This window comes from Dysidea avara, chromosome 2 (genome assembly GCF_963678975.1).
Source record: "Dysidea avara chromosome 2, odDysAvar1.4, whole genome shotgun sequence".
NCBI classification, from domain to species: domain Eukaryota; kingdom Metazoa; phylum Porifera; class Demospongiae; order Dictyoceratida; family Dysideidae; genus Dysidea; species Dysidea avara.
Window position 1 is genome coordinate 21,048,924 of NC_089273.1, and position 21,297 is coordinate 21,070,220.

At 37.7% G+C, this 21,297-nt stretch overlaps 3 protein-coding genes across 4 annotated transcripts in view; 1 reads left to right on the plus strand and 2 right to left on the minus strand.

The window, feature by feature from the left end:
* The window catches only part of LOC136246818 (alpha-protein kinase vwkA-like), a 90,858-nt gene extending 87,529 nt beyond the window's left edge, over positions 1-3,329 (minus strand). Inside the window, exon 1 of the mRNA XM_066038389.1 lies at positions 3,173-3,329. Within this exon, the coding sequence (XP_065894461.1) occupies positions 3,173-3,247 (75 nt within the window). The 5' untranslated portion in view covers positions 3,248-3,329. The remainder of the gene's footprint in view (positions 1-3,172) is intronic.
* Positions 3,330-3,974: 645 nt separating this feature from the next.
* Positions 3,975-15,796, minus strand: LOC136246825 (N(6)-adenine-specific methyltransferase METTL4-like). The gene is made up of 4 exons (XM_066038397.1): positions 15,683-15,796; positions 9,190-10,204; positions 8,902-8,993; positions 3,975-4,283 (listed from the first exon to the last, which is right to left on the minus strand). The coding sequence occupies exons 2-4, from the start codon at positions 10,193-10,195 to the stop codon at positions 4,092-4,094; spliced, it is 1,290 nt and encodes a 429-aa protein (XP_065894469.1). The 5' UTR covers positions 10,196-10,204; positions 15,683-15,796; the 3' UTR covers positions 3,975-4,091.
* On the plus strand, positions 15,469-21,251 carry LOC136246823 (chondroitin sulfate N-acetylgalactosaminyltransferase 2-like). 2 transcript variants are annotated; one of them, XM_066038395.1, is made up of 2 exons: positions 15,469-15,609; positions 19,552-21,251. In XM_066038395.1, the coding sequence occupies exon 2, from the start codon at positions 19,612-19,614 to the stop codon at positions 21,202-21,204; it is 1,593 nt and encodes a 530-aa protein (XP_065894467.1). In that variant the 5' UTR covers positions 15,469-15,609; positions 19,552-19,611; the 3' UTR covers positions 21,205-21,251. The 2 variants fall into 2 exon arrangements, with proteins under 2 accessions (XP_065894467.1, XP_065894466.1); XM_066038394.1 differs by lacking the exon at positions 15,469-15,609 and adding an exon at positions 15,759-15,913.
* Positions 21,252-21,297: the final 46 nt, after the last annotated feature.

Below are 21,297 nucleotides of genomic sequence, written 5' to 3' on the forward strand. Positions count from 1 at the left end.
CAATTGTGAAACTGCAGATGACGTAATATTTCACAATAATGCTATGATGAGTGGTTGACTTTGATAATAAAGCTGTCACATTTCTACCCTTCCACTCCTTAATGCACAAGTGCTTTTTTTCTCCACAGTGGAAATGCTATTACTTTGAAAGTACACAAGCTGGTATACTAGTACTGTATGTTCTTTAGAATATAGTCGAGTTGATAATCTAGCTGTTGCATAGCAACCACATACACTGAAAACGTATTGTAAATTTTAATTTTTGTTTCTTCTTCCACACAGTACATTGTGGCTGCAATTGCTACACATATATTACTTCCTATTGGATTCATGATCCATTGTTTAATTGATACAACGAAAATTCAAAAATCAGGCCATTATTACATATTACATAATGCTACTGCTCCTTCATACCTGTAATAGAGTTTAAAATGTAATGTAATGATGTGACATGATGTAATAATTCATTATGCATACTTGTAATATTAATATTGTGTACTTTAGTTGTAAGAGTTAGTTGTTATTGTGTGCTTTCAATTATTTATTAATAATATTATATACAGCTAGTGCATGGTCTGTTCTGCTTATAAAAGATTTGCCCAAGAGCCTACACTTCCCTACAATTATAGAACAAAACCCACACATATGTGATAGCCAGGGCCGCCCAGAGAAATTAAGGGGCCCAGGGCAAAGAGTTAAAGTGGGGCCCCAGAGGCAAGGAGGTTTCCATTCTGAATCACAACTTCACCCAAGCTGTAAGTTGAAGACCAAAAAAAAAAGAAAAAAAGGTCATAACCTGCTAACAATGACAATAACTACCCCTCACCAACCATATCACCTTATCTATAAGCTTGTTACACTGCTCCTCTGAAGAATACTGTGACTGCTCTATTAGAGAATTTAGATCTGACTGCTCTATTAGAGTATATCGATCTTTTAAACAGGTATTCAAGGGGCCCTTCGTGGGGCCTCCTGGGGCCCCTTTCAGGCTGGGACCCGGGAAAAATGCCCCAGTTGCCCCCCCCCCCCCCCCTGTGGGCGGCCCTGGTGATAGCAACCATATTAATTAATTTGTATCCATTGGAAAATCTAGCCAATTTTTTTCAGTCACATATATGTATATTATTTCATTAAATATTTTATTCTATTGTTGCTACATAATCTATTGTTTAGCTTTAATTTGTTAGTACACTAGCTTCCACTTAAAAATGTATATTTATGCCTGATGGCACGCACTAAAGGAGTGTTGAGCAGACAATTTTAATCAGATGAGCTCAAGAAGTACAATGTAATGATTGCTCAAACAGAGGAAGACCTGGAGAATGCTGATACAATAACATTGAGGGAGGTAGCAAAGAGATTTAACTGTAGAGAAAGCAATATTCCAGTTTGCAAACTAATGTAAATCTGGCTGTAGCGTAGCATTATTAGCATTATTAATTGCATGTGCAATAAATTCTTTTTAAACTGAATCTTTGCTATTAACCCTTTATTACCGAATGGCTAATATATTGCCAAAAAATGCGTGTTACGGGTGCCCTTTATAAATGAACCCATAACTCTTTCGTCCTAAGGGCTATGAAGTTGAAATAACCACCAATTTGCTGAGTAGGCCCAGGCGTTTCTAATAAAGTTTAACGCAAAGCGATAAGAACAAGTATGGGGAACTATCAATACTTATAAACACACAAACACGCATCAAAAACAATTGTACCTGTTTAAATTTCGATAACTTTTGCTCTGAGCATCATGGTGTGTTCTACAAGAATAAAACTACTCCTCACGTGATAAGGATTCTAAAAATATACAGTATGATGTAACCGGGGGTTATAACAAGATGGCGGCGTCCATCTTTCGCTGCTATGGCGAAGAATAACAATGCGCCTTTCTTCACTTCAAAGCGCGTGAGTTATGTGTTTTGTTGTAAGGTTTTTAGATGTTTGGGTAGAAGGGAAAGATGGCTTTCATATGGTATATAGCGTTCCGTGTTAATTAATGGGTGGGGTCCTCACGTATTGTGCAAAGATCACACAAGCCATAAAATTTCATTTCCTGAGGTTTTACGAAATAACTTCGGTAGGAATGGGTTAAATGAGTAGTGTACATTACCTACTGCGATGAAGTAGGAAAACATAACATGGCAGAGATTTTATGGTGAGTTTATGAGTTCTAATGAATATTTCAGTAACGAATGTATATTATCTAGCATTGTTTAATTGTTAAGTGTGTTGTAGCCACTCACTATACTGACTGTGCATGGGACAATGTGTTTAGCTACTCTTATTTGAATGTATAATACTCTTTAAAGTTAACAACATCCACATTAATTTGTGCTGTAGGTCCAGTGTGATGAATGTGAGTGGTGATACTATTTACAGTATGTACAAACAAGAAAAGTATGCAAACAGGAAATTGGATCCTCAAAAGAAGAAGAGTGTATATAGTAGATAAAGATGCAAAGACAGTGAGGGGCCACTGATGTTACACAACTGATAACACTTACAAAGTTCATTTTTCAAGTTGTTAGCTTTGCACAAGCAGTATTAATAATATGTATAATTCAGTTAGAACTTACTAGCTACCATGCACGGTGACATTGTAATTGCTCTCCTTGATTATTTACCCAATTGTGTTGTAAATTGTCAGTTATCCACACTTAGCTATATAATTTGAGTATATAAGACCATCTGCATGCTTCTGATAGCTATAAAGAAGCATACACAGTACCATTCATGTGAAGTTCTGCAGACAACGTGAGATCATGTACATAAGATTTAGGTATATCAGTAGGACTATAGTGGGAAATGCATGGGCATGGCAAGGCCAAAAATGCATGCATGTGCGTGTGCTGATGAATAATTTTATAATTACAGCTAAGCAGATTATTATGTTGTGTTCTAAGTTTACTCAGCTAGAAATGCTTGTAAATATAGCCCATTGTAGCTAGGTGATGACAAGGCTAGAAGACACTGAGAAAAGGCATAATACGCATATGGTACATACCATACGCGTATGCCTATACCGTACGCGTATGGTACGGTACAAAATACGCATATGGTATAGAACATCCCCAGTGTCTGGGCACCAGACCCTTTTTTCCCCACCCAATAAAGCGGTCTGGCCACGCAAGACTAGCTAGATATAAACCTCGATACAAACATTAAAAACTCACAGCTCCATGAACAGCTTGAACTTTGAGTATCTCCCCAGTTATTCCTTTCACTTTAATAGTCCACGATGTAGTCATATCGTCGCATCCACACTAATATTAGCGGATGTCCAGGTACAGTCACAAAAATTGGCTGCTCAGCACTTCTTGGAAAAGGGGTTTTCCCCTACGCGGTTAATGCGTGCACGAAATTGTTTAGCTGATCGATAGTTGCATGCAACGAGCTATATACAATGGAACCTCTCTTAACAAACTCCCCGAATTGTGGAATGACAAATTTTTTGGTCCCAACAGGCTAGGTCTGGTTAATACATTGACTTCTTGCTTTACGACTACGGTCATGAGTTCACATGATAAAATTAATTATGATATAAATTAGTGGAGAGTGTCCTACTGCAGCATAGCCTGTACAAACACGAATCTCAAAGTAATACAGTGAAACTAGATATCATGTCAACACAAAGTGTTAAGGAGCATTGACAATATCATCAGTGGGCTGTTTATTGAAGCCATAACTACAACAGTCATTGAAACTTAATGGCTGAGTACATTCCTGATGAACTAACACATTGAAAGTGACTATAGGTATTGCATCATAACTTTGGGATTTTCGTTTGTACAGGCTATATTGCAGAAGGACACTCTCCTCTCTTTTTATATTATGAACTCTTGCTATGGTTAAGCTAGTCTACATTGACTATTTTTATTTATTTGGGCTGGTTGGTCCTTCAGTAGCACCCATTCATATTATAAGGCATTCCTAACTATAATATACATAATTATTATACGTACAGTCAAGAGTATATAATGGAAATACAGTGCGTTAACAATCAAAAGAAAAGGTTACAGCTCCTTAAATTGTAGTGTTTGATCTACTAGTACACACACATACATGAATGTACAACACATAAATTATTCATATTCACATATCCATTATTTGAAATTTTAAGACTTCATTTCCCCATGATGTCCATCCAGGTTGTAGATTTCTAGCAAACATTTCCAAACACTTAGGATGATCAGGTAAGTATGACTTGAGAACATTCCCCAAAAATGGCTTTTGGGAATGACTACGAGATGGTACACAGATGATCACCTGATTATGTGGTATATCCTACAGGACAAAAACACACAGTACACACAAGTAGAGAGATACCATATAACAACAAATTTTGGCGATAAACTAAATTTGGCGAATTGGCGCCAACTGCCAAATTTAAAAAATCATATATTATTTTCATGCCTTGTCTCCAAGCTTTTGGTAGCAGTTGCTGAGGTCGGTTTTGACAAGTCGAGAGTGAGTCAGTGGATATTACTTAAATATATCTTACATGCGGCTCCATGCATGCAAGTGAGTGTGGCACACAACAGAAGCTGCCTTCTGAAAGACTATACTACTATTGAGAAGTGGGCATGGTTCCACATAAACTTACAGACAGCAATGATTCATGCATGTTTTTGCATTGATACATGTGTAAATGGGCAAGGCTCCACGTATAGTATGCCTACAGAAACACATGATCCAGATAAGTGAGCATTGCCCACAAAAGCAACTAGGCTGCAGCAGGAACTAGGTTAATACACTTCCACATGAGCTAATTGACCCAATAAACATGCGGTCCGATCTGGGTCAGGTCTGATATTCTATAAAGCGGATCAGACCCAACCTGGTTTCAACCATGAAAGCAACCAGATGCATGCAGTAACTGAATCCATAAAGTAGACATTTCAGCACAAAAGGATTGTACAGCATGCATGCTTCATCCTGCTGTCAACTTACACCACATAAAACCTTGTGTGCAACAGTGCATTGCCAATTTAAAAGTGAGAGTAATTCACCAAATTAAAATCTCGTCAAGAGCAAAATTTTAAAGCTAATCACCAAATATTAGTTTTGGCAATATTTATTTGTTATATTGCAAGACAGAATTATTAAATTTGTGTAGTAACACAACAGCAGACTAGCATGTTAACGTACCACGTACAAATATTTACTGTCTATTGTGGTAATTGTCTTTCTGGGATTCAGTTTTGATGTTGGTGGATGAGAAAGACATGATTATGACTGCTTAATTAGAACATATTAAAATTTACTGACTGTTCTATTAGAGTATTATGTGACTGGATCTGCAGAAACCTGACACAATCACGCAAGCCTAAATTTACAGTATAACAATAAAAACCTGGATATCATCTTATTTACCTAGTACTCAAGAAGAGTTCGAAAATCTTTGTTTTGTTGCAGTAGTATTTGTTTACATCACATTGAAGCGATTGTACCCAGTCGATCTTTCTTCACAAATTTCACCTTTGTATGTAGCAAAGAAATGTGATAAAAGGGAACATTAGTGTAATCAATTCCCCATACTCATGGTGAACATGATGGTGCAAATTCAAACTCAGTACGGCATTCTGTTCGCAAGTTATAACCATTACAGTAATTTATTTTCCCTATACTTGTACAGATCAATATTTTTGTTGTTGCTACTTTGTAGGGCTTAACTTTGAAAGTTATAAGGCTGAAACTTTGCCAGAGGGTACACTTGGCTAAGTAGATTACAGAATACTTAATAAACAGGAATTTGAAAAATGCACAATTGTGTTGATTTTTGCAGATCCGGTCACATATTATGGTACATCATTTTCTTGTTATATAGTTAAACAGTTAGATTCAGCTAGCGATGCGTTGATTTTACTGGCAAAATTTCTGGCATAATGGGTGGGTAAAAGCAATGAGCAAAATGCTGGCATAATAGGTGCAATTTTTGTGAAGTGGACATAAAAATTGTACAAAAGATTGAGATATTCTAATAGAACAGTCACACGTGATAAAAATATCAACAATACATAGCTAACTGTTACAGGAAGAACAAGTGATGATCGGGATACCCTAATAGAACAGTCACACATGTTAAGCAATACTAGCTAGTTTCTTGCTATACATTGTTAGAGCAAGTGCAAATCGAGATACTCTAATAGAACAGTCACTTTAAAGTGAAATTGTGATTTTCACTTGGAGATGGTCAAGATTAATGTTGAGCAAAATATGGAGCATAATAGGTGACAAATAAAAGAATTGCTGAAAAGAAAAATAGGTGGGAAAAAAAGCAAAATAGACTCGTCCCTAGATTCAGCAAACTCATTACAGCCCCAAACAGAGGCATATCATTTTTCTAATAGATGTTGAACATTAAAATGCTTTGATATTTTCAATTATATGCCTAAATGTCAACTGTTATCCCTTGCAAAAGCTTTATTGTGTCTGCTATCCTATGACAGGAAACTTTGACAGGGATGTCCTTTGAAATCTGTAAATTAAGCTGTGAACATTACTAAAGCTTTTCTATACATTTTTTTAGTCCTATGCATGGAGTTAATCGTACAGTATGGTATAAGTACTGTATATTAGAGATCATGAAGAACTGGGCTTTTTCAACTAAAAATATCACTCTAAAACTAGCCTCAATTTCCCTTCATGACAGCTTGGCAGCATTGGTTAGCCCAAAAAGGTCTTCAGACTCTTCCAAAAAGGAATTATAAAATTTTTCTATTTAACAGAATTTTATGCTGACTGACTAACTAAATGATGCCTCCAGCCAAGCATAACTCAACAATGGATATGGCTATGGGCTTAGACCTCTTAGGTTTGAATTTGGGAGCATTTTTGATAGCTAATTAGCTAACAAAATGTGTGCTTTGCAAGGCATATAAAACTAGTGATGGTAAAGTGTACTACATAAACAAAACAAGGAAGTATTGTTTATATAGTTTGCAAAAATTATCAGTTAATGATATTAGAATTGTGACTGTTCTATTAGAGTAGTGACTGCTCTATTACAGTATCTCGATCTTTATATATAGTGCAAATATTCCAACTTGTTTGTTTCATTTTCTTTACAAATACACAGTTAATACTAGAAATGAGAATCGTGCACTCACACTGTATTCAGAAGTAGAGAAAGCTAACAGACAAATAGAAGACAACGATTATAAATGTACTTCATCCAATGTATAAATCCAAGGGGGAAAGAGAAGGGCAACCCCCTACCTCAGATGCGCTTATGGTTTCTACAAGGAAGCTTATCCATTTAAGTCTTAGTAAAGTCCATCTATAGTTTAATAGAAGACGAAAATAGCCTTAAAACACTCTAGGGCACTAAACAGAACTTTCCGAGATATTTCTGGATTTCTCTGTTCATCACAGCATACGTAAGTACAACGTTAAATTGTACCTCCCATAATTGAATTTTTTTAGGCATGCCTATAAAATGAATAGAGTGACATATTGGCCTGGGTGACTGGTTGCCCACTGTAGCCCCCCCTAGCAGTGTCTCCTAGACCCGCCTATATGTAATGTGGGTATAGTCCATATTCGAAACCATGAGTGTACTTCGTACTACTGTGGCACCATTGAAGACATAACTTGTGACAACTCGTTCCCATCGTATAAATCCACACAAGCTACTTCTTCGACAAATGTATTCTGTACACTGCTGCTGTGACACCATAGGCACTGGCTACCGCTAACCCGGCTTGACATCATTGATCACTGCCGTTTCCCAGCTGTGTCAGATCCAAGTCTAACTTGTGAAAGGAAGCAGTGTGAGCTTTGATTTTTTCAACACTTCAATGAAAGCATGTTCAATCTTCTGTGATTATTTTAACACTCAGTACGACATATAACCCAATCCCACAATGACTCCACCTATATGCACATATAAAATGCATACATTTTCTAAGTCGGTTGGAGACCATGCCCTTGTATCTTTGTGGATTTTGAAAACCTCACTTCACTCAGTTTTTAAAATCCACAAATATCCTCATGCTAGGTCTCCAACCTACATGTATTAGAAGTGTTGTAGTATGTTCTGATCATTTAAGGGGTGTGGCCCATTGCAATTGTTTTATATAAGCCCAGCTTAGCAACTACCTGATGCTAACTACCAAGGATACTAGAGTCTAAAGTGCCTCAAATAGTTTCGTGGCTTCTGAATATGCTTCTTTTATGGAAAGTGTCAATACAGAAAATTAATGTCTTCGTATGATTTTTGGCATGAGGAAGATGACCATTTAATTAAAGATAACTACAAAAGACACCAGTGAGTCTGATGTTGTGGCATAAAATGGTGGTTGTGCACTGCTTCATTTGGCTTCTAGCCTTGCAACTGTGGTCAGTGAGACAGGCAGACAAAAATATAGGTTTTAAAATTTTAAAAAAAATCTATATCTGACTGCCTGTGTTTTCTTGTTTTTAATGCTCTATTTGATGTTAAATGGAGACCATTTCTATAACGGTTTTAGAGGTGGCATATGTCACTATGCATTAGAATTGTACTCCATTGTACAGGCTGTATATGTATTGTGCATTGGTTATGCACCTATCAATGTTAAGCCCCACTACCCCCCTCCCGGGCTTACTAAAGGATTAGTGGGGGATTTTCACCGATTTGATCAGAAATTTTGCGCCAGTAGTGGGGTATTTGACCGTTCGAAATTTTAGGCGTTTGCTTTAGCTTGTGAGCTATAGGAATTGATCTGTTTCCTAAAGTTTATTCCAGCGATACTACATGGAGATTTGACCACTAGTTGTTCCCCAGTGGGTGGGGAATTTGATTTTTCAAAAAGTCAAATCCCCACCATTTCCCCCACTACGCCCGGGAGGGGGGAGGTTGGGGATAACATTGATAGGTGCATTACTGGCACACATGTATGTAACATACAGTTTATTATACCTTAGTGCTTCTCTCTCGAACAACAGAAGATAACTTCAATCTTTTAGGAGCACAAGCAAAATCATCAGGACTTGGCTTTTGATACTGTAATGCTATATAGTATACACAGCTGTACTAAGTCCATCACAGCATGAACAAGAAAAAACATAAGCAATTATAGGTAGTAGCTAATTAAAAATCTACCCACACATGCGAGTACACCAATTATTTTATTAGCTTTGGATATTGAACACTAGCATCATACACTCCATTGGTAAAATAAGATTCCCACTCTATCTATTATCATACCTTTGTCATGGTATTTTCCAAGCAATAATAATTCATATGGCTTCTTGTGAGGTGAGTCTAAATCAAACACAAACTCGCCACTAGTTGTAACTTTAATCCAGTGCCATTCACCAGCCAGTTTTACTGACCATTGAGGAAATAATTCATTTTGGACAAAATCTGAAAACTTAACTTTATTGGTAACCCAAATTATGACGAGACAATCTTCATTACACAGTTCAGGCAGCGGAATTTGTAATAAGTCATTTTCTGACAACCAGCTGTACTTGTGTGATCTAATGGCTGATCTATTCTCCCAAGGTGGATCAATAACAATACAGTCATACTTGAGATCTCGACTACTTTGAACATGATCTACTAGTAGATGCAGTTGAGTAATATCTGATAATAAAAATGTACTGTTTTCAGGTATGTAAAAATTGGACTTTGAGTGCTTCATAATCACATGATGGTCTGCAAAGTTATGGACAATTCTCCCACACATATGATCCAATTCATGGCATCCAACTAGAACCAATAACTTGCAGTCAGGTATATCTGGATTTACAAGAGCTTGATTACACATATCTACTAAATCTACACTATTTTCATGGCCAGGTGAGCTACAAGCTGCTTGAAGTGTACAACTTCCATCCGTGCTACTAACATGTTGCTGATCCTCAAGACTGGCATCTGTTTTATCACCTAATGGATTCATGGTAGAGGTATCTGGTAAGCTCATTGGCACGGGAGTTGGAAAATATTTTAATGCTTTTCCCAAATCAACAAGACTTTTCCAGCTATTCAAAAGCTTCTCTCGGACTTTTTCATGATAGGCCATTAAACATGCTTCCCCATGGTTCAGTGGTGTTGAGCGACATTTCTTCTTTTTTTTCTTTTTGTCGGTACACTGTGCTGCTGATGAGGGTTTTCCATGAGGCGTTTCAGTCAATTGTAATTCTCCACCACTGAATGTTGAAATAGGGTGAACCAGGAATCCAAATTTATTTTGGCCAACTACTGACATATATGGGGTCTGTAAAAGATGCACACAACACACTGTAAATATATACCTCAGCGGCACACAGGATGCAATATCGAAATTCATGTTATCTTTATATATACCACTTTAGTGGTGTGGGTATTCAAAGGTGCTGTTTGGGGTTTAACTTGCATATTACCCGGGCAACATCATGAGAACGCGGTCTACTCATGGCTTTGATGCCCAACCAGTTCATACGTTTTAACTCACTATATTGATTGACATGCAGGATTACACTGTGGTATTCAGTATTAGTTTCTTAGCCAGGCTGAGTGTAGTCCCAAAATTACGACAAGTTGATTGTTAACAAACTATTTTTTATGATGAAGGATCATTTTATAGACTGGAATCTGATGATCAATTGTGGTTGTGGGCTAATTGCCCTCAGAACATTATCTATGTATCAGTGAATTCTGTGGTCTGCTCAATGGCTAACACATGTTGTGTAGAAGTACGCATTCCTGCATCACCTAAACGATTTACAGTAGGAGAACAAACAGTCTACCTTGTACACATGCTTCATACTTCATTACTTGTACTACTGAATATGTCCAATGAACTATTTACATAGAATCAAGAGTTCTCGATAGAATGAATCACCAATCCAAAATACATATAAGCACACCATAGTAAGATATTATATCACCATACAGAGTAAATAATGGAAAGCACTTATCACTCAGCTTCCATGCTTTGGGTTTACCTGCACAAATAATAAGTTATTTGTTTCATTTCTGAGACCAGGTCTGATGAACATTTTTGCATGACAGGGAGCCTACAGTGTAGCTATTAATGTATTGCTAACACAATATGGTTTGTTTACTGTATGTTCATGAATAAGTGTCTACACTAAGTATTGCATAAAAGTATGAGTACTGTATAGCAGGAAATATTTGAAAAGTTAAATTTTTGAAAGAGTGCCAGATTAAAAGTTCAAAAAAAAGTTATTTTGAAACAGTTCCTCTTTACATGTACCTCACCGCACCATAGAAAGATTTGTGAATTTAATTGGAGGAAGCCAACAATGATTGCATTGATCATGTACCATCACATGCAGTATAATTTATTGCTTTGATTGTTCAGCGTAGATATTGACAAAGCCCATCAGGCTTTGATAGAATTGCATCTAATTAACTCTTCCCACTCCTTTGTAGCTTGAACCATGCCGTTTGGCCTTAATCCAAATGACTTACGGATTGAGACATGACTAGTTGGCATTTTTTAAAAGGTATTTACTATCATTTGGGTAATGATTTCTTGAGCTCTTAGGTTTCAAGACTCCTGGCATCGCTTTGGTATACCTTGAATTGTGTTCGCCTTCCAGCTCATTCCAATGGCCCTATATAGCTAACTGATAAAGTAGAAAACATGTACTTGAACCTCGATATATATTTTCTATGATTATCACTTCTAAGAGTCAACATTGCTTGTATTGTAGCTATTCTAAAGTATAATATTGCTCCTTGTAGCTAGCTATCTCTGGTAAATTAAGAAGTTTTTTTGAAAAAAGTCTATTTTTTAAAAAGAAAATTTCACTGTTTGAAAATTTCCCGCTATACGGTACACACATTGGACTACTTCCTATCCTAGTGTTAGGAATATGCAATGATCAAGTCTTACATTTCAATCAATAGTAAATTACAGTAGTACACACATACAGTGAACCTCCATCAATCAGGCCACCAATAGGACCAAAAATTTTGGCCTCGACTCGCTGAGGCCATTAACTGTGTTTGGTATCTAGGTGGTTACTACAACGAAGTGATCTTATTAATAAAAGTGGCTACTACACTGAAACACCCTGTTCACACCTTCTAAGAATAGTAAGTGACGTGGGGTTTCACTGTATAGCGATCAACTTTGCATGGGAGGTTCAAGTGTGCTGTACTTACATGCATTTGAAATATGCAAGACTAGATACTGCAGAGAAAAAAGTCACTAGCTACATGGGCCACTTTCTTCCAGACCATGTGTTATGATGCCAGTATACAGGAATTGCTTTTATTAGCTACACTGTACAATAGCATCATTGCTAAGTGGCTTTCTAGGGTACGTATGTTATGAAGTGTCAACAACTCAACAGACACAGATGGAAAACCAGTTTATCATTCACTTATTGTATTGTATGGCAAAAACACTAATGTTATTGCTCTTTTACTGCAAAATCACTTGCAACTGGTACTCCAGCACCTTCATGATTGCCACTGTCACTTTTTTATTAAAGCTGTACAGCTACATAAGTGTATGACTTCTGTTGTATTCCAAAGGCCTAAATAGTAATTAGATTTAACAATAACACTGCTGGGGAGTGATTGTTTGTTGTTAAACACTACACCTCATTAGTTAGACTGTAGCTACAATTAACATGCCTCAGAGTTGAATCCAGGGGCGGATCCAGGAGAGGGGTCTTGGAGCTGGGTGGGGAGTAATCCCTCTAAAGTTCACATATGTAATTCTGGCCTACAGCTGTAGCATTCAGACTGTACATAAAATGTGCTCTTAGGCAAACTATAACGAGCATGAGGTGTGTACCTAGCCATAACTAGCTGCACTGTGCTATTGTAGCTTACCACATATACAACTTCCTGGCGCACAGTAGCTATGATGAATGATAAAGCACTTGTTCATCACATGTCTTCCTGACCAAGTTGAAGAACTGCTGAAGTAGCTAACTCACATTGTAATTCATACTGCCAAGTGCGGGGACCAGAGTTCAGTGTATTCTATGTCTTCTGGGTGAGGTCTCAAGAACAGATGAGTGATATTACCCCCCTGTACATGCCCATATAGACCAAATTTTTGGCGGAGTCAGGTGAATTACCAGAAAAGTACTGGCAGTAAAACACTACTTTGTATAGAATATTATACAAATCAGACGTACCTGTACAACAATATTTATCAGTGACTACAAATGCCATTGTTTCCGTGCAGTTGCCAGCTCTTCCACTCACAGTAAGTACATGTGTTCCACCATTTGCTGAACTTTAAACAATCCATATCATGTGAGCTTTCATCACGTGATGCTATATATATTACAGTTACTTAGAATAGTTCGGGACTACTCTATTAGAGTATATCGATCTTTCGCAATCTGTTGCTTTCCTCCACGCATTTTCTCCTGTTCGAGGTTCAACTTGAAGGGGGGATCTTGAAACCCCTAAAAAAACCCTCCTGGATTTGCTCCTGGAATCCTGCTTTGATTCAACCACTAGTTAATGGCCCTTACCCACATTTAAGAAACATGATCATATGCATAACTGACAAAACGGTAGAAATAGTGTGGGGACCTCAACACACCATAACTTAAATGAACTTTGTGGCTTTAATTCACACCATGAAACCATTGGATAATGAAGGTACAGCAATAGGTTAGTAAGCATGATGTGGTAACACAAGATATATATGTCCATCTGGTGAAACCAGATTGACATATAGTATAGATACAAAATAGTGCACAATTGTATTGTAAAGTATGCATACTTCACCTTTGCCTCTGCTTAAATAATATTACCATAATGAAATACCATCTCTCCCGATACCATAAGCCCCCCAGTAATTTGGATAGCCAGTAGCTACTTAGCGAGCCATTCAACTGTCTTCTTGTCACCAACATTTCAAATAACTACCGTAAGTGTATTAAATTTCGTGGGTAAAATTTTCGTGGTTTGCCAAAGACAGGTTTGCAAGTGTACTAAATTTCGTGGGTATAATTTTCGTGGTTTAATCTCAACAAGCCAGTTTATTTTCTCGAGGAGCCGCGGGGAGCAAAATTCGTGATTTAAGGTTGCGTTTAAGGTTTAGCTACAGCTTAACAGGTTTGGTTGGCTACTCCATCAGTTTACACTGGAGTACTTATCTGGGACTAAGTAAACCATTTTGTGGGGTTGACTCACCACAAAAGAATCTTGTATGCTGGAATCAGAGGAAACGGGTCTTAGATACTTGAACAAGGCCATCAGTATCTATTCACGTGGTGAACAGGTGCACGTGTCGTAGTCAGGTCGTACGTAGTGAGCGAATTACATAGAATTAATAAATTATTGGTGGCAACGGTTAATAGCTCTGCTCGAGCTGAGACGTGAGTTTCTAAATGGATTAATTTTCGTGGATCAGCTTTATGTGGATTAATTTTCGTGGATCAGCTGCAAACCACAAAATCCACGAAAATTTCTACACTTACGGTATACAATTCACTTTTTTGATCATGATCAATCAGCAATCTATTATAAGCATAAATTTTGAAACTGTCTGCTACATGTTGGCAGGAGGTCCACATCATTTGTGACCCAGTCTGAGAAAACCGGGCTTATTGCTTATTTAAAAGTATCGAGAAACGCCGGTTTTAAGTATTTAGTGTGTTGTAGCTCGCCAATGGTTGAAGCTATGTGTACCAAATTTTGACACGTTTTATCCCAATTCCTTACCTTCCAGAGCATCCACTGTACAAGTAGCCAACAACTAAGTTTCCTACCATTTTAGATAGTTTTTAAACTGAGGTTGACTGTATCAGGCGAGCTGCAAATTGGGTGGGAGGTGGGGGCCCTGGAAGACGGGCAAGATGGTGTTCAAAAATTGAAAGGGAAGGCCAAGGGATGAATTAGGCCAAGTTTTGGGCCATTGAGATCTCAAAACTGGCTAAAATGAAAGGAAATTCACAGCAGAGGTGCTTATTCAACACCACAGAGCTGTACAGCCACATACAGTCATCCCCAGGCTGACCAGAGCTCCATTAAGGCCCCACACCACACGTACGGATTGCCACTGGGCTTGGGAAAAGCAGCCAGCAAAACCAGACCACTCAAGTCTAGCTGATTTTGATTGTGGAATTAGATAGTTTATTCATGTAGCTTTGTGTCCTGGGTGAAAAATCGAATCTGCTGACATGGGCGATAAGACTGATTTTCTCAGACTGGGTCACATTTTTTTGTTATTCAATACAAAATACTCTAAATCAAGCTGTCTTTTACTATAAAGGTTAGCTAAAGAACTAGTACTTACATTTTACCACCATTGCTGAAGTGCAAGTAACATTTGCTAGCATCAAAATAAGTGTGCACGTGATTGATAAAAGCAATAATGAAATTAGAGGCAGTGGGGTAAAAAGGGATGCTGGCAGGGATGAGAAACAATTAATCACCATTCACCACTAATCTGGACTTGATCATTGATACTAGACACTCCCTGAAAATGCATGGTCTTAATTTTCATACAAACATTGCATTATTTACCATCAGACACCCTTGCCAGTCACCACTGATTTAGTCTCTGTTTAATCCAGTGTGTGACTTGATTCAGGCATTTAAAGCATGTGCAAAGTACAACAACTTTCTTCAGCCAGAGGTGTGATAGAGCGTGCCTCAGATCTGTGACCCAACTCAGGTTACACAGAGATATTAAAGGTATGTTTATTGTCTCTGGTTTGTGCTCTTATTGTACATATAGGCTACGATCATAGCAACAGTGCAAACTTACAGTAACGGTAAACTGTTGTAAATCCACACCCGTAACCGAGGCTGGCGGCCAAGTGGTGGCAGAGTTCAGTATATCATAGACACAAAGGCGCTAGAACTAAAACTGCGCGTTAGATCGAATACTTATATGGAGGCGTTTTGTTCGAGGTTTTGTTGTTTAAATTCCTTCACAACATGCGGATAACTTGGGAAAGAAAAGTTGCGTTTCTTTCTCTATAATAACTTAGTTCAGGTATGTTTTATGTGTGTAAACTGTAATTGTCGTTTTCTACTGCTATAAAGTTCAAACTGTTTCTGTGAACGGGTCTTCTGTGAAACATTGAATTCCTTTACACCCACGTCTGTGACCTACAGCTTATCACTTGGGACATTTTTTTTAAATTCTAATACGAGGACACGTTCGATATATCGGTAGTAAAGAAGGTCTCGGTTCAATTTTTTGAAAAGATTTTATGCGTAGCGCTAGCCGGACCACTGACTCCGCTAGCCAGCACTAAAGAAAAAGTTGTAATCTGGCTACGCTTTTAAAGTAGTATAAGTGACAATGCGTCGCACAAGTTGCTTTCAGATAAACAAGGTGTGACCGCCATGGTTACCTTATGGCCATGTTTGGACATTTGCATCGCATTGGAACAAATATAGGAGTTCCATCACCTCGCACAATCTATTTCTGTGAATGGCCTAAATTTGTATGCAATTTGAAGCAGCTTACATACTCATTGGCTATATAAGTCTTGCCTCTTAAAGGCATGGTCATTTTAATTGCATTGTTTCGATCTGTACACTCCAAGTTTTGCTGGTCAAAAATGTATTTTGGCTGGTCAACTCTTAGTATGGCAAGTGAGTATTTATCCATCAGGTAAGGCGAAGGGATGACTTCATGGATTGATTTTGCAAATCTTGGGTTTATTTAAGGGAGTCAAAACTTGCTGAAAATATTCGTGATACTTCAGTACTACTTAGAATGGTATATTTAATGTTTATCTACGTACATGTGTTGATATTTTGGCCAACTATATACAGTGGAACCTCTGTTATTACGGACGTTTCAGGACCCAGACTTTTGGCCAATTTTTGCTGTAATATAGAGGTTTTCCTCCTTCGAAGGTAAAAATGTATTAGCCAGACCTGTTATGACCAAAATTTTTGTCATTATTATATTGAGGTTGTTTCTTAATTCGGGGAGTTTGAGAAGAGAGGTTCCACTGTAATACCGAAACACATGTTACATAGGGGACATGTCTTACAAAGACATACTACCTACCACAACTATATGCACCCTGTTTCTTGATGTTCCTAACTTCCCACTAAAGCGTGTTGTGCCTGGAGCCTATTACCATAGCAGTGATGTGATTCCCAAAGAAACTGTCCAGAGTAAACAATAGAAACCAGAATATCATGTAATAAATGATAGTGTAAAATTATATTGACATTTCAGTAATTGTTATGTTGCCATTAATTGTTGCTGTATTTGGCCACTAAAACATGATAGTGTTAAGAACAAGTTGATGTACAAGTATATAGCTGGTAGTATATTGTAATAATGCAATTATACGTAGTTTTGTCATGTCAGATTTTGTAATTGGTGAATTATTTTGTAATTCTCTAATTACATTGCTATGCATTGTTAAGGAAGAGCCTTTCGAACAAACCGCTTTCAACAACTTATTATGCACAGAAGTATCTTCTCAACTGTTTTATAGTTCGTTTATAATGTTTTCTCCTGTAAATTCTCTACAAAACCTCAAGGCTACCCTTCATTTTCATACACGTACGTATGAACATACCCCTTTTCTAGTTGAAGAGATACACATTTCCTAGTAGCCTGAGAGACCTGCTACAATGTTTTTTGGTAGTTAAATACAAGAAGAGCCCAATGAGAAAGTAGTTCATGAAGTCTGTAGAGAGTCACTACACCCATATTTCAAACCGGCAAAAAGAAACCGCCTCAGTGCATACCTTGCCTATGCTCAAGTTTAATACAGGCTTCATTTATTGTTTAATTTTCATAGGCTGACTGTTTTTACCGCTAAAAGGATTATGCGCACGTGGGTGCATACAGACAAGGTAGACAGGTAGATAGATAGGTACACACAGACACAGACACACACATGTTTTTACGTGGGTGCATACAGACAAGGTAGACAGATAGACAGATAGGTACACACACACACACACACACACACACACACACACACACACACACACACACACACACACACACACACACACACACACACACACACACACACACACACACACACACACACACACACACACACACACACACACGTTTTTTAAAAAGGCTAATGTTAATAGTTTTGGCAGAATATTCCTAGAGGTAGAGAAACATACTTGTTTGTACTGCACTAGTAGTCTTAATGAGATTATTATCAATTTTGTCAAAAGACGGGGTTATGTCAGTTTGTTACTATATACAGAAAACTGGCAAACAAAGGCTCATTGGCATTCTCACACATGCATTTCAAAGTACTAAATGCTATATAATTACTGAAATACCAATAATTCTAAGCAGGAACATTGCAGGGGGTAGGACATGATGTCATAATGCTTATGATTTTGCGTATTGTAAATTTGTAATTGAATTCCAATGATAATTACATGATGAAAACTGACTGTACCAGCTACTTGCATGATGCCAAAGTCGATTGCATTTACTAATAGTGACTAAGAATACAGCGAACAATAACAGGTACCTAAAAGTAAGATCAGAATTTATTCTAAATAATGATCTATTGTAAAGTTTATCATAAAATCACTGGAGCTCAGTGAAGCTCACATATGAAACGATTTCTACACTAGTGAATTACCAATAAATCCAGTGCTAAACTTCACGGTTTATTAGAACTAGAGCCTATGCTTAAAATGTACAGTACGCACACGTTATGCAATTATGTGACATCATGTCCTACCTCCTCTGGGAACATCGTGTACAAAGTACAAGACAAAGTAGTTATTTTGATGTATGTGAAACATCGTTAAAAGCTTATTAATTACCTCTTTTAACATTAATAAGGTACCACCTCATTAAGGTCATGTTTTTGGTATCAAAATAACAAAGTTCAGCATAGTTTTGTTTGTTTGCCAAATTTTGGTAACTATTCCAACCCAATTGTAATGTGACATTCTGCTCTAATTACAGCCTATATCTGGTTGACACTACATGTAGGGCTTTATGACTTCAAATTTCCCATACCTATATCTGCTGCATAATGCATGATACGAAAAATGATAACACTGGATGCTAGAATGACTTAAATAGCTTCATTGATCATACAGGGGATATACATAATTCTATCCACCCATCACTCATTGAAGCCTGACACTTCTAAGGAATGTCATTCTTATTACACACCATGGATGGAATTACCATGATACTGTACCTAAATTTACATCAGAAACCCTGGTTATATTAATTTTACCTTTGATTATACCTACTAGGAGTCCATAAGTGCCTTGCGACGCTCATGGGCTCTGTGTCTACCAATTCATTATATAGTATATACATATTTAGCATCATAGCATGCAGAGAACATCACACAGTTCGGTGAACCATTTTGTATGAGGTAGTCTTACTAATTAAGAGTTGGCTGCTAAGTGAGGTTTTGAGGAACTTTTCAGCACCATGCAGGTATTACCAAGAGTTCATGTCTGCTTAGTTTGACTTAGCGAATTAGATTAAAGGTGCATGTGGCTTTGTGCATTTCATGCAAAGATGTGTGTTTGTGTGCATGTACATGTGTGTGCATGCGTGTGTGCATGCGTGTGTGCATGCGTGTGTGTGTGTGTACATGTACAGGTTACATTTATACAGTTGTTAACGTCAAGCTTTTTTTTTTTTTTTTACAGGAACACCAATAACAACTGAATTCAAACCTACTCTATTCATCGTTGTAATATACAGTCATCATGATTTTCAGTACAATCAAACTAAGATGGAAAATACTTCTTGTTCTCATCGTAATATCAGTTATCCTACTATTTCATAGCAGATACACTGGCATTAGCCCTGTTCATCGAATAACAGGCCGAAAACTAATGAACAATGACCCTTGCTCATCTCTTGAAGAGCAAATAGATTACTATCAGAGACTGCTAAAGTCTAATGAAGAGAAGCACAAGGCTGGAGTTGAACGCATGAGGCTGCACAATGGAGAGACACGCAGACAGCTTGAAGTACAAAGACAGCTTGTCAATGATCTGGAAAGAAGGAACAGACAATTGATTGAAAAGCTAGCTCACTTAGAAGCTGGTGGGCCTATCAGGAAAGATGAAGAGCCACGACTTGCAGCTAAGATTAGCCCAGATATTGTGCGTACATTGAACATACGTCAAGAAAGTGAATTTTCAGTTATTCCATTCATTTCATTCACTCGTGACAAGTTGTATCAACTTGAGCCAGGCATGACCAAGAGACCTGAAGAGCCACCTGTGGGAGACAAGCACACCGAGCATCAACAAGTTGTTGACTTAGCTGTAAAACTGTTGAATGAACACAATGAAGGAGAGCCAGTGACCAGTATGAAGTTGGTTGAAGGCTATTCGAGAACCGACAAAACTGTTGGTAGCCAATATGATCTATATTTTGAGACAGAGACCAAGAATATTTTCAAACATGTACAGCTTTTTAGACCGTTTGCCCCCATACAAACAGTGCAAACTGAAACTTATGATAAAAGAAACGAGTGGATCAATTTAATTGTTCCACTAGCTGGAAGAGTGGAAAAGTTTAAAGTCTTTATGGACTACTTTGCTGAGATTTGTATTCGTCGTGATAAAAGAGTCTATTTGACAATAGTCTACTTTGGTGATGAGGGAAAGCAAGAGATTAAAGATTGCCTTGAAAAAGTAGCCGCAGAGAATCATTACACTCAATACAAGTTTATTGAACGCACAGACTCATTTTCTCGAGGCATGGGTTTGCTTGCTGGAGCAGAGGCTTGGGAGAACGGAAATGTGTTGATGTTTTTCTGTGATGTGGACATCTATTTTGACCTTGGCTATTTGGACCGTTGCCGCCTGAATACAGCACCAGGGAAGAAGGTATATTATCCTATAGTATTCAGTTTATACAATCCAGATGTGGTGTACCATAATTTACCTGAAATTCCACATTGGAGAGACCTGATGGTGTTGAAGAAAGACTCTGGTTTCTGGCGTGACTTTGGCTTTGGTATGACTTGTATGTACCGTTCAGATTTCATATTTATGAAAGGATTTGACACTTCCATTCAAGGATGGGGTGGTGAAGACGTCAAGCTTTATCGTAAGATGGTACAGAGCAATTTGGAAGTAATCCGTGCACCTGATCGTGGGATATTTCATTTATGGCATGAAAAATTCTGTGACCCTCACCTCTCAACAGAACAGTACAATATGTGTCTTGGAAGTAAAGCTCTTAGTGAAGCATCTCACAGCCAGTTGGGTATGTTAGCATTTAAGGACCTCAAGGAAGAAAATGATAGATTAAATGCACAAAAAAGCAAAGACACTTTAATATAGTAATATGTGTTCCATGTATTTCACATACAAAAAAAATCTCATCTAAATTGGTGGGTTGGGTAAGCATGTGGGGGCGGTAACAATGCGTTTTAT